The sequence below is a fragment of the Nicotiana tabacum genome, chromosome 5 (genome assembly GCF_000715075.1).
Source record: "Nicotiana tabacum cultivar K326 chromosome 5, ASM71507v2, whole genome shotgun sequence".
Lineage (NCBI taxonomy): Eukaryota > Viridiplantae > Streptophyta > Magnoliopsida > Solanales > Solanaceae > Nicotiana > Nicotiana tabacum.
In genome coordinates this window covers 129,925,065-129,938,771 of record NC_134084.1, presented here as the reverse complement: position 1 = coordinate 129,938,771, position 13,707 = coordinate 129,925,065, and the positions used below count along the sequence as shown (strand labels likewise).

Genomic DNA, 13,707 nt, shown 5'->3' with positions numbered 1-13,707 from the left:
AAGACTTAAGTTTGGGAGAGTTGATAAGTGTGCATTTTGACTACTTATTAGCACCTTTTTTCTTTGATCTTAGTCCGAAAGTATTGATTTATGTTCCCAAAACTAATGGAACTGTGCAAATTGCAGGAATGTTGGAAGTGTGAGCCCTCATGATGAAATAAGACTAAAAAAAAAGTGTTCCGATTCGTAAGGCAAGAAGGGGCACAAAACTTAAGAAGTGCAGTCCACAGAAGGACTTTTACGGCCGTAAAAGAAAGTGTGGACCACAAAATTTTATTTGCGGACGCAGATCAAGTGAAATAGCCCAGCAGGAATTTGGCCAATGTGCTGACCGCGCATTAATTTTGTGGCCGCAGAACAAGGTTTGCATGACAAATGATTCAAAATTCAGAGAGTGTGCAAATGACCAAGACATGAGCCTTGCCTGAAGTGTGGACCGCACAAAAATTGTGCGGCCGCAGAAGAAGCTTTGCAATCACATACCAGAATTGTGCGGCTACAAAATCCAAGACCTTGTCAGCTAAAGAAATTGCGGACTGCACATGGAATTGTGCGGTCGCAGAACTTCCCGAGGGATATTTTTGTCATCGAATTTGGGGGCATTATAAATAGACGAGATTCTCATTTTTAGGTCAAGTTTTGAAGTTTGAGCTGCTGTAGCCGTTACATTTTGTCATTTTAGGACGTTTGTGACTATTTTAGCATTTAAACATTATACTTTATTATTTTAATCTTAGATTATGAGTTTAATTAGCATTTCTTCTTTGTTTTCTTCATTTCACTATGAGTAACTAGATTCTTACTAGGGTTGTGACCCAACCATAGTGTTTAAACCTTATGGGTGCTTAATTTAACATTTGTTTATGATTGGGTGTTGATTATTTAGCCTAATTTATGCTTTAATTTTAGAATTAATGGTTGCAAATATTGATTCATGCCTTTTTGACTTAGTCTTTACTTGAGAAAGAGAGACCTAGTCTAGGATAACTTGGCTAGCAAGGAATTGAGTTAATTGAGGATTTGATTAGCCTAATTAAAGGGTTTAAATTAGAGATAGTGAGAATCCGACTATCACTTTGACTCCGACTCGGCAATGACAACTAAAAATTTAAAACTCTTCTTCAGTTTATTAACGTACCCATAATCTTGATTTCTTTAGTAAATTTTGATAATTTAAAGTTTTAACGCCCTTTGATCATTGATCCCCTTTTTTATTAAAATACTTGAAATTTAGAGTGTGAAACATGATTAATAAAACACCTATCCTTCCCATAGCATCCATTTTGAGAAGAACTTCTTTTTGTTTATACTTAAATGATAAGTCATTATAATATTATGTTTTCAAAGAGTTACACGCCGAATTTTATCACTGGTGGTAGCATGTAGTAGTGCTCCGTTGTGCTCAAATCCTGGATCCGCCTATGCCTTCTATGTTCTAATCCACCTCCTCATGGACATCTATTCAAATTGTAAATATGATATTTGCAGTTTCCTTTCTATGTACATTTGTACAAATTCATTCTCATATTTTGATTGAGAAAAATTTCTACTGAAACATGTTGCAGTCATTTGAGTCTGTGATGGGTAGCTTAGGCTTAACTTTCGTTGGCAGAGGTGAAGTATGGCAGTGAATCATCAAAGAGAACTCCATTGTGATATTCAGAATGAGAGTTGCATCAGCATGACTGGTTTGTCCACATCGGCTGTTAGGCAGAAAAGTGGAGCAAAAGCTGTGCTATAAAAAAGTTTAAATAGTACCCAAAAATTACTCTTCTATTATACGTAGTAGTTCCTAATTTGTCTGACAAAAGGTTTTCATTGCCAAACATACAAGAGTAACTACCAAAAATTAAATTTTATCAGACGATTTCTTTGCTAATAGGTATGTCGCCCTATTGTGCTAATAGGTTCTGCAAGGAAATAACTTACTGATAATATTTTGTTCAAGTTGAATCATTTTAAAGATTAATAACATGTATATTATTAGTCTCTTGCTTTGTTGATAAAGAGTGTAAAGGCAACTCTTTGAGAAACTAAAAATACCAATTTTCGAATGAAATGTAAAAAAACAGTTCGTCAAAGTTTAGTAATGTTACGATCCAAAATCCGCCTAGTCATGATGGCAACTAACCTGGCCCGCCGGGTAAGCCAAATACAATCAATACAACTCAAATCAAGTAATAAGAGACAATGGATAAAATAATTAAACTTTCTATACAAATTCCAATATCGATAGTATAAATCACGAGCTTCTAAGATTTAAAATCTACAAAAGCTGGTACGAAATAAATATATCATCTGTTTGAAGTTTACATAAATAGATTAGAAAAATCTAAAGTTACCAAGGACGAGTGGCAGCTATAGCCAGATCGCAGATACATCTTCAATGCCAGCTCCCACCATACACAACGACTCCATCTCCAAAATCTGTACGCAAGGTGCAGAAGTGTAGTATGAGTACAACCGATCTCATGTACCCAGTAAGTATATTTTTTAACCTCATTGAAGTAGTGACGAGACTTTTTAGTTAAAATATACTCACTATTTTAACCTATGTGTTAGACTAGCAATAGAAACAGTTCTAAAACATAACAAATAAGAGTACTAGAAAACAACTATGCGAGGTAGTAAATGATTACTAGAAAAATTACGGTAATAAATTCCTAACTTTTATAGTGTGAGAAATGTACTCAAGATATCAAAATCAAATGGCACAACAATATCCTTCATACATTTATCTCATCCTCACCAAATATATGAATGTAGGTCAAATCAATTGGTACGGTAACACCCTTCGCGCATTTATCTCTTCATCACCGAGCATATGCATAACAGTACCAACCACATAAAAGAAATACCAATAACAATAATGATAAAGTAAGAGATACACAGGAAACAATAACGAGCAGTGCATATGGGCAATTGGGCCACCCCTCCTGGCAAAGAAAGAAAGGCAGGTTCAGGCGATTGATCAAAAAAAGATTTCCTTCCCTTTCTTTATGACAGAGCAATTGAATGAAGCGGTGCACAGAAATAGAAGGCATAGAAGTAAGCATTTAAGATTGGGGAACATAAATTTTACTAGCTAACATAGTAGAAGGATCAGATGCAGATATAACAGCCATGAAGGAAAGCATGATTTTTATAAGCTAAACAAATAGAAGACATGAATAACTAACATGGTAGAAGGCTTACGAAAGTGCAACAAATATGAAGCGACATAGATGTAGATATGAAAAAACAAGAAGGAAAGCATGATATTTGTAAGATAAACAGATAAAAGGCATGGACAACACAACAACAATTGAGACTCAGGACAAAAACAGAACAACAACGACAAGCCACATAAAAAACATAGGTGCAACAGTAACAGCTCAAGATAAAGGCGTGAATGTATACAAGAGAAAAACAATCACCACATAATGCATGTCTCTCGTCATCGCCTGCCCGGAAATACCCTTTGTGCTATGAACACATGATAATATAAAAGCATGATAACGAAAATAAAACGGCACGGTATCACCCTTCATGCTTTTACTCTCACCCTCACATGATAATTTAAATGAAAGCATGATAATGTAAATGAAATGACACGGCATTACCCTTTGTGCTTTTACTCTCATCCTCAAAATTCTCATATATCAACCTAATTTAAATAGTTAATCTAATAATAATTTGGTTTCAATATGGCATTCTCTTCATTTCTGTCATATATTGCGCGCAGAGTACAAGTTAAAACCCATATTTACGGAGGATACTAAAATTCATCACCTATAAATGATTTTTGACACACTTTATAGTTTAGATGTGATGACCCAAAGGGCCATCTTATATTTTAAAATCCAAATCCGGGTTTCTAGGCCTTGAAAATCTTATTTTCTTTCTCCTCAATTTGCATGCACAGTCCGGGCGTGTTTCCGAAAAGCCTTTATGTGAGATTTAAGAAAAATATTGAATTTAGCCTTTAAAATTAATTAAAATTGACTTCGGTCAATATTTTTGATAAATGGACCCGGACCCGTGATTTGACGGTCCCCTGAGGTCTGTAGTAAAATATAAAAATTGGGCGTATGCCCGAAATCGAATTTCGGGGTCCCTAGCCCGAAAAATAAATTTTTGAAGAAAATTATTTGCTAAGGATTTTTAGAAATTTAATAATGTTTGGATTCGTTGGTATCGGACCCGTATTTTGGTTCCGGAGCTCGGTACAGGTTTGATATAGTGTTTAGGTCGTATCTGTAAAATTTGGTGAAAAACGAAAGAGATTTGATATAAATCGGACCCTTGGTTGAGAAAATAGAAATTTTAACTACTTTATGAATTTCATGAGTTTTGGTGTTAAATTCGTTGTTTAAGATGTTATTTTGGCGATTTGATCGCACGAGCAAGTTCGTATAATATTTTTAGACTTGTGTGCATATTTGGTTTGGAGCTCTGAGGACTCGGGTGAGTTTTGGATAGGTCACAGAGTGAGTTTGGACTTAGAAAAAAAGTTGTTGTTGCATCTGGTATTATTGCAAGCTCTGATCTTGCAATTGCGAGGTCAGGCTTCACAATTGCGAGCCTAATAGGCTTGGCAATTGCGAGGGCTTTATTGTAATTGCAAAGAAGCCCAGTCCAGCATTTATTCGCATTTGCAAACATCCCTTCGCAATTGCGAAGTCAACAGGGAGGGGATCGCAATTGCGAGAGGAGCAGACATGCAGCAGGTTCACAATTGTGAAGCCTGTCTCGCATTTGTGAGCTTCGCAATTGCGAAGCTCTTGTTGCAATTGCGACATCTGCACCTGATCAAAACATCATTTGGACGGGATTTTCCCTTCATTCTTCAAAATTTCAAAATCTAAACTCCAAAGGGTGATTTTCCTAGAGCAAATTACTCCCCAAATCATAAGTAAATGAATCTTAACTCTTTTTCTTCAATCTATTTCATCTTTTTACATGATTTCATCTCAAAATCTAGATTTTTTCATGGAAAATTGGGTGTTCTCTGGTAGAAATTAGGAATTTTGAAATTTGGGAATTTGGACCTCAATTTGAGGTCGGATTTCAAAACCAATTGCATATTTGAGTTCGTGGGTGAATGGGTAATCGGGTTTTGAGTTTTTACCAAGCGGGCCCGGGGTCGATTTTTGACTTTTTGGGGAAAACATTGGGAGATATATACTCATGCATTAGAATTGATTTATTTAGCGTTTATTAATGTTATTAAATAAACTATGACTAGATTCAGCAGATTGGAAGTGGGACCGAGAGGTAAAGCGGTAATTAAGGCTTGATTTTGGTCGTGGAATTGAGGTAAGTATTTGGTCTAACCTTAGCTTGAAGGAATAGGTGGTGTGGTCTTATTTTCTACGTGTTAGTGTTGAGTACGACGTATAGATGTGGTGACGAGTATCTATACATTGGTGTCGAGCATGCAAGTGAATCTTATACTGTGACTGTTGTGACTCTTATTATGTATTGTTCATGCTTAAATTGATGATTATCCATGTTGAAAAGACTTATGATATTTTCTTGGTAATTGATCATTGTTGAGTATTGACTCAAATTGAGACTTATTTCGTGGAGTTAACTGTTGAAACGACATTAGTGATAGCTGATTCCCTTGCCGGGATATTATTGTTTCTACTGTTGATTTCCTTGTCGGGATGTTATTGTTTCTATTGTTGATTCCCTTGCCGGGATGTATTATTTCTATTGTTTGGATGAGGAAGAGTGTAAAGCACGAAGGGCGATGTCGTGCATGATATTGTGAGTGAGTGTTAATACACGAAGGGTGATGTCGTGTCGATATTGTGAGTGTTAATGCATGAAGGGTGATATCATGCCATGATTTGAGATTTAATGCATGAAGGGTGATGTCGTGCCACGATTATGAGAGTTAATGCACGAAGGGTGATGCCATGTCATTTATGTTGTTTCTTATGGTGATAACGAGAGTAAAAGCACGAAGGGTGATGTCGTGCACGTGTTAATGTTTCATTATCCCTGTTGATGCAAATATGGTATTCATTATGCTTCTCTGTTGAATTACTATTAGAACTTGATATTCCCTGCAACAAGTTTCCCCTTCCCATCTTTATCTGTTATTATTGCTCTGCTCGTATATGATTTAACTGCACAGATTTATATGATTGTTGTGTCCTAGCCTCATCACTACTTCGTCGAGGTTAGGCTCGACACTTACCAGTACATGGTATCGGTTATACTGATACTTTACTCTGTACTTTTGTGCAGATCTCGGTGCCGGACCTTGTGAGTAGATTCGAGGTTGTTGCCTTCAGTCCAAGGAGTCCAAGGTAGATCTGCTGGCGTTCGCAGAGCCTGAAGTCCCCTTTCACCGTTCTAGTTTCTTCTGTCTCTTCTATTTCGAGAACAGTTGTACTTCTTTCAGACTTATATTTATAGTAAATCTTAGTCGTTCGTGGATTGTGACACTAGATCTTTGGGGTAGCTATGTATTAGAATTGTTGGATTGCTATATCACTTTCGCATTTTATAATTATTTTATTTTAGTTATTATCTGTTCCTGTTTGAATTAATAATAATGGTGGTAAAAGTGTAATTGTCGGTTGCCTAGCTCTTACGAGTAGGCGCCATCACGATTCCTGAAGGTGGGAAAATCCGGGTCGTGATAAGTTGGTATCGGAGCTCTAGGTTGCCTAGGTCTCACAATTCATGAACAAGCTAGGTAGAGTCTGAGAGATCGGTACGGAGACGTTTGTGCTTATCTCTTAGAGGCTACAGAGTTTAGGAAAATTTCATATCTATTCCTTTCTGTCATGCGACTTGATTTCTCAATGCTAATTGAACTTCCACTTTGTTCTTTCGCAGATGGTGAGAACACGTACCGCTTCATCAGCTGACCAGTAGCCCGAGCCCCCAATGGCAGCTCCTACGAGGGGCAGAGGCCGAGGCGCTGTGCTAGAGGCAGGGCTCAGCCTAGAGCTCGAGCAGCAGCACCAGCGGCGGAGCCTTGGGTAGAGTTTGAGGATGAGGTTCCGACCCAGACAGTTCCAGCAGGGTCAGCTTAGGTCCCAGAGGGATTCATCGCCACTCTGGTACTGCAGGATGCTTTGGTCCGTCTAGTGGGCCTTATAGAGAGTGTCACTAAAGCAGGCATATTCCCTGTAGCACCAACTATCTCTCAGGCTGGAGGAGGAACCCAGACTCCTACTACTTGCACTCCGGAGCATATGGCTCCCCAGTTTCAGACTCTAGCAGCTCAGCCAGTTGGGGTAGTTTCAGCGGGTGTTGTGGCATAGACCGGTGATGGGTCAGCTATATCTGTTGATGCCTTGTGGAGGCTGGACAGATTCACCAAGCTTTTTACTACCACTTATGGCGGTACATCTTCAGAGGATCCCCAGGATTATTTGGACAGTTGTCACGAGGTTCTGTAGAACATGGGTGTAGTGGAGACCAATTGGGTCGACTTTGCTGCTTTTTATCTGTCAGGTTCTACTAAGAAGAGGTGGATGGATTATTGTTTGGCCAGACAAGTTGGATCACCAGCTCTGACTTGGGATCAGTTCTCTTAGCTATTTTTGGAGAAGTTTATCTCTATCACTTGGAGAGAGGATTATCGGAGGCAGTTTGAGAGCCTCTAGTAGGGTTCTATGACAGTAAGGTGATCAACAGTGAAAGAAAATAATGGTTAGTCATAAAAACCTACTACCAACAGAAAGAGAGACTGCGTGCCAATATTACTATTATAAACACTCTAGACTACCTACTTTACTACCCTAATCCTCGACCTCCATACCTTCCTATCAAGGGTCATGTCCTCGATCAGCTGAAGTTGCGTCATGTCTTGTCTAATCACCTCTCACCACCTCTTCTTTGGCCTACCTCTACCTCTCCGTAGGCCCTCCAATGTCAACCTCTCACACCTCCTCACCGGGGCGTCTATGCTCCTCCTCTTCACATGATCAAACTACCTAAGTCGCGCTTCCGACATCTTGTCCTCATCAATAGGGGCCACACTCACCTTGTCGCGACTCACCTCATTTCTGATCCTATCTAACCTGGTGTGCCCGCACATCTATCTCAACATCCTCATCTCTACTAGTTTCATCTTCTGGACATGAGCGATCTTGATCACTTAGCCCCATACAACATTGTTGGTCTGACCACCACTCTATAGAACTTACCCTTAAGTTTTGGTGGCACCTTCTTGTCATATAAAACACCGGAAGCTAGTCTCCATTTCATTCATCCTGCCCCAATACGATGGGTGACATCTTCATCAATCTCCCCACCCCCTGAATGATAGACCCAAGGTACTTAAAACTCCCTTTCCTAGGGATGGATGACCTGCGAATCCAGCCTCACCTCCCCTTCCCCTTCTTGAGTCTCCCCACTCAACTTACACTCCAAGTATTCTGTCTTAGTCCTGCTCAACTTGAAACCTTTAGATTACAGGGTCTGTCTCCATACCTCTAATTACTCGTTCACACTGTCTCGCATCTCGTCAATCAATACAATATCATCTACAAGTAACATGCACCACTACACCTCCCCTTGGATGTGGTGCGTCAGTACGTCCATCACTAGAGCAAACAAAAAAAGGCCAAGTGCCGACTCCTGATGCAACCCCATCATAACCGGAAAATGGTCTGAGTCCCCATCCACCGTCCTCACTCGGGTCTTTACTTCGTCATACATGTCCTTAATCAACCTAACGTAGGCAACCGGTACACCCCTAGCCTCCAAACATTTCCACAGAACCTCTCTCGAAACTTTATCGTATGTCTTTTCTAAGTCGATGAACACCATAAAAGTCATAGATGAGACGGTTACAAACATTGAGAAGAGAACTAAAAAGAAGAAAGAGAAATGTAAAACTCCAAATTTTATATTCTCATGTTGAGTAATTTACTAATTTTTACCTTTTTAAGGAAATAAATACTTTTGGTAATGTTTCTTTATCCTAATCAAAATCTAAAAAATTACAATTAGGTGAAGTAGATTGCTTGGCTTATATGGAGTCTCGTTTTCCCAAAAGTTATTCTAGTGATTATAAATGGTGAATGTAGCAGCCATAGAAGCAGTCATCTATGGTGAAATATGTAGGAGGGCTAAAGCTCAGCTTCAACTAACAGAAATGGAGAACACCATGAGCAGAAGAGATTAAAAAGCTGCAAAAAAAAATTTTGAATAGTCCGTCAGACAGCCACTATACCATCCCAGCACCTATGGTTAGGGTGTGAGAACGATCATCTACGGCACCATAACCCGAGGGCCGTGGGAGCCTGTTAATCACGCTCTGGTCTAATGGCCACGGCTCATCAACCAGACTTGGTTTCCTGTCTCCTTAGAACTCAAGGATACAATGGTACGAGCCTATAGAACAGATCCTGTTCAAGTAAGATCGTGAAACTTGTCTTTGAAGTCAGTGCTTATAAATGCCTTTTCTTTGCGGCGTATTGCCGATGTGGGACAGAGGATTTGGAAGATTTCAGAAATGCCCCAAGACGAGAAAGGGACGAAAGTAAGTGCTAAATTGCTTGTTTAAATACCAACCCAGCAGTTTTTTTCTTCTCAATTTGGACGTTAGTTTTGATGAAGATCTGAGATAACTTCCAGTTCTTTTTGTACTTCGGGTCTCTCCAATAAAATTGTATTTCCGATTATTATAGTTTAAAGCAAATAAATTTCTTCTTAGAAGCAAGGCATCTCCTGTTACTAAACTAGTTTCTTCCCCATTTTCTGATTTCTTCGACTTGACAGCACATAATGCTCTAGATTAAAGATTGCAAAGCTGCAGGATGACAATAATGCCCTAGATTAGGGGTGGCAAACGGGCGTGGCCGGTCATATTTGGGACGGGTCGGCAACGGGTAATGCAAAAAATGGATAAATTATGTGACCGTAACAAACGGGTAAACCGGTGGATAATATATATCCATATTATTCATGGCTTCTTGAATATGATTACTTTTAGGAGAATTCCTAATCTCAAGTTGAGGAAGCTTTACAAATGTAAAAGTTAAACGATCCATTGGTTATCAATTGTCTAAGTGGATAATATGGTTCTTATCCATATTTGACTCTGTTTTTAAAAAGATCATTATCCAATGCTTTGTTTAATGGATAATATGGGTGGATAACTGTTTTCACCGCTACTTTTTAAACTTGATTAAAGAAGCTGCTCTTCTGGAGGCACAAGGCCTGCTTTTGGTTGATGACCTACTCTTTAAACTTAATTAAAGAAGCTGCTCTTCTGGAGGCACAAGGCCTGCTTTTGGTTGATGACCTGCAAAACAAAAACCAAGGTCTGATGAAACATATATATAGATAGGTCAAGTTTGCTTATGGTCCTTCAGTCTCTGATATCAATAGGAGCATATATGCTCTCCTGTTAGCTGCCACTATCAAGATTTTCATGTAATCAAGCGTCTTGACTCTTTCTGCAGCAAGAGGACAATACAATGCACAGACAAGCAGTTGCAAAATTGAAAAACTAACAAAACCTGTCGATGAGCGTGAGAAAGCTTTATTGGCTGGTGGAGCTGCACCAAATGCTGTACAAGAATACCTAAGAAAGTTCAAGAACAGAATAGACGTGGCATATCAAGTCTCTAACTCTACTTTATTGATAGCTTCTTATTTGTTTTCTTTTTGTTATACGTGTGTTTGTTTTTCTTAAAGCTTAATACATGCATTATTTTAGGTCTAATTATTGCAGTTCCATAGGAGTACAGTATTCTGAATCGTGAGCTAGCTCATGCAAAGATATCTGCAGATAGAGTAGCTGTTGTATTTGCGAGTGACTGGAATGATGACAATGAGCCATAACCAGGCAAGTGTACCTTTGTATCATTGTATTGCTTTTCTTATTATTCCATAGCCGCATTGTGTAATAACCTTCTCTATAAGCTTGGTATCCTGCTAGATAAAACATTGTTTAATACTTTAATGTGACAGTAAAGCAAGTACATGTCCTTAATAATCTGCCCCTTTTGGTTGTTGTAGTTATTCCCTCGAGTCTTCTCTTGAATGTTATCCCCTTCCCTTTAAATGGAAACTCTTGTTGGGCTTTAAAGACCCTTAAATTGTTGGGATTTAAAAGATGAGATAGTGTGAATAAGAAATGGAAGGAAAATTGAAAATTTGAGCAAAGTTCTTTTCGGATGAGAACTTTGTCTCTCATTGGTGGTGGAAAGAGTGATTTGTATGCTTATATATAGAAGCACATCCTCTAGCTCATAAAGAGTTGGGAAGAGAGTCTTCCCTCGCGCCGCTATCGTCGCTCGGCTCGGCTTCAGATTTGGGGTTGTGATCTAATTGATTGAGAAATTTTTTGGACCAAATTTATTTTCATTTCCATTATTTTTTTTCCATTTTCTAATATTATTACAGTGCAAAATTTAATTTAATATTTGCGGAAATATTCCAACAGTAACGGTGATTTCCGAAAAGTCACACAGAGGTATTCCCTCAGTTTCTGCATCGAATTTTCAAACTTCTGCATACTTTCTTAAAATAAAAAATCGAGCCTAGTGTGTGATTTGTTACTGCCTTTGAGTTCGACGAAGTCGTTGGCGTTTGAGGTACTGCTACTTCTGCGACAGGTATATCCGCTTTATCTTGGGAGGAAGTAATCTATGACCTCGGGTACAGTGAGGGGATTAAATTCCTTAAGGACACACAATGAACTCTGTGGACTCGGATATTTTCAGTTTCTGCATTTTTCTGTTTTTTCCAGCTTAATTCGATTTTCTGGTTTATGGTTTTGAACATATTCTTCTAACAACTCTTTCTCCTCAGTATTTATTATTATTCTTTGCACTACTCCAGGATTTTTATGGACCCTTTTCAGTTCATGTAAATTTCGAATCTATTGCAATTGTGAGGTCCAACCAGAACAGACGAATGGCCTATAAACGGAGTAAACTATAAAGAAGAATGGCCTTTCTGAACTTTTTAAGCTTTCTCTATATCTTCACCCCTGGTAATTGAAAAGTTGGAAGAAACTATTAATTCAATAATATCATGTGGACATAAATTATGTACGGAGCAATTAGAATATCGACATTCAGGAACTAATATCCTTCTCTACGTTCTTGTAGGGAGTAATGCAGTACCTTAAAGATAAAGTAGTGATTGTGGAGCATGCTGCAAAGGCAACTCGAGACGTCTACCAATCTTATTTCTTTCACTGTGTCTGAAGGTCGAAGAAGCACGGGCACTCTAAATGTACTTATCTTGGAGGAGCTGATAATTTTTACACACACACTCCTGAAATTGCTTTTCATCAAGGAAAACAAGATTTCAATCTGGATCATCCTGGTCCAGTGGCACTAGCTCATCACTAAATCAAGTAAAGAGCTAATTGGACTCGTTTGATGACATAGCAGCTAAGAGGATAAAGAACAGCGAATCTAGTACATCGATCAGAATGAAAATGGATTAGCGATGCCAGCAGTTCCCAAGAAAATGGAATAACTTCTGCAGATGAGAGAAAAAAGCCTAAAAACAAAGATTATGTTAATTTCCGGAGCATCAAATGATATGCTTCAGAAAAATGTTCATTGTTTAAAGCAAAGTTTGCCATGAGAAGGATCAAGCTTTAAGGGAAAACCTGATGCTATTAAGGTTTCATGCTCTATTTTCTCTGCCATTTTGACCAGGTGAAATTCCACTAGACACATTGCATCCTCTTTTGTTTTCTTCCTTTCACTCTGCTTATTTTTGTATGAAATACATAGGTGCTGGAAAATAAAATTGAAACATTTAACGAGGCAATTGAAACCGAGGCCGAAAAAGGCGCATAGAGAAGTTGCAGCAATTGAAAGGAGATCTCTACAATCCGTGATGGAATGGAGCATGGTCAAAGGGTAGTGTGTAACTGTGTTATCAAAGGGAGCTGTAAATTAAATGGTCATGCACTTTCAACGAGGTGAAGCTTTTGCATGACCCTCCGACCCTGTTCTATTAAATTGTTCTACATAAAATGGACCAAGTTTAAGCTTGTGAGCTGTATACAGCAGTGTGAAAGTGAGAGCCTCAAACCATATGGAATGGTTGAGCTTAGGCTCAGGCCTGGTGCATTGTCAGTGGACAAATTTTGAAGGTTCATAATCTTGGTGAGCTTATATCATCTCTAGAACATTTACATAATCTAGTCTTATCGGGCTTGTAGTTCCGCTGTACACGCTTTGTGAACGCTTTGCTGAAGTGAAGGGAAGAATGCATCTAAAAAACAGTTCTGCAACATCTTATTTGGTAAGGAGAAAGAATGGTTTAGGAGTACAAAGGAGGAAAATGATAGGAAAACTGTGACGTTTTCCCTTGCTTCATGTTCATTAATTAAGTGTGGCCCCGGAGAAAAGTGTTCTACTAAGTAAAGCACTCAAAGGACTGAGAACTCTTTGTTCTATTTCTTAAGCCCCCTTTTGGCCATTGATTTTGCCAAATAATTTCCATTTTTTTTTTTTTGGCAAATACGTGTTTGTTTATAGATTTTATTCATATTTTGGCAAATTTTCAAATCTCAAAAGAGCTGGTTTTGACCCAAAATATTACCGTTTGTTTTTTTTTTTTAAATCAAAAATTACCTAAACTTTTGTATTATATAAAAAAATCCACTCTCTGTTATTATGACCCAAATAATTCATATCTACCCATTTTTCTCTCATTAAACTCACGCGGCTATTTGAAGGTAATTTGCTAAAATCTGCTAATGTTTGTCGCTTGTTT

General features: G+C 38.4%; 1 protein-coding gene and 1 non-coding gene across 4 annotated transcripts; one reads left to right on the top strand and one right to left on the bottom strand.

Annotated features, from left to right (window-relative positions):
• Window positions 1–8,930: 8,930 nt before the first annotated feature.
• LOC107777158 (microtubule-associated protein 70-2-like) lies at window positions 8,931–13,452 on the top strand. 3 transcript variants are annotated; one of them, XM_075254065.1, is made up of 6 exons: window positions 8,931–9,496; window positions 9,736–10,280; window positions 10,422–10,582; window positions 10,679–10,807; window positions 12,078–12,638; window positions 12,717–13,452. In XM_075254065.1, the coding sequence occupies exons 2-4, from the start codon at window positions 10,190–10,192 to the stop codon at window positions 10,682–10,684; spliced, it is 258 nt and encodes an 85-aa protein (XP_075110166.1). In that variant the 5' UTR covers window positions 8,931–9,496; window positions 9,736–10,189; the 3' UTR covers window positions 10,685–10,807; window positions 12,078–12,638; window positions 12,717–13,452. The 3 variants fall into 3 exon arrangements, 1 of the variants encoding a protein (XP_075110166.1); XR_012709766.1 differs by lacking the exon at window positions 9,736–10,280 and having other exon boundaries at window positions 8,950–9,496; window positions 10,694–10,807; XR_012709765.1 differs by lacking the exon at window positions 9,736–10,280 and having other exon boundaries at window positions 8,950–9,496; window positions 10,422–10,807.
• Window positions 9,165–9,380, bottom strand: LOC142181387 (small nucleolar RNA U3). The gene has a single exon (XR_012710053.1). It is a non-coding gene; the product is annotated as a small nucleolar RNA U3 (small nucleolar RNA).
• Window positions 13,453–13,707: the final 255 nt, after the last annotated feature.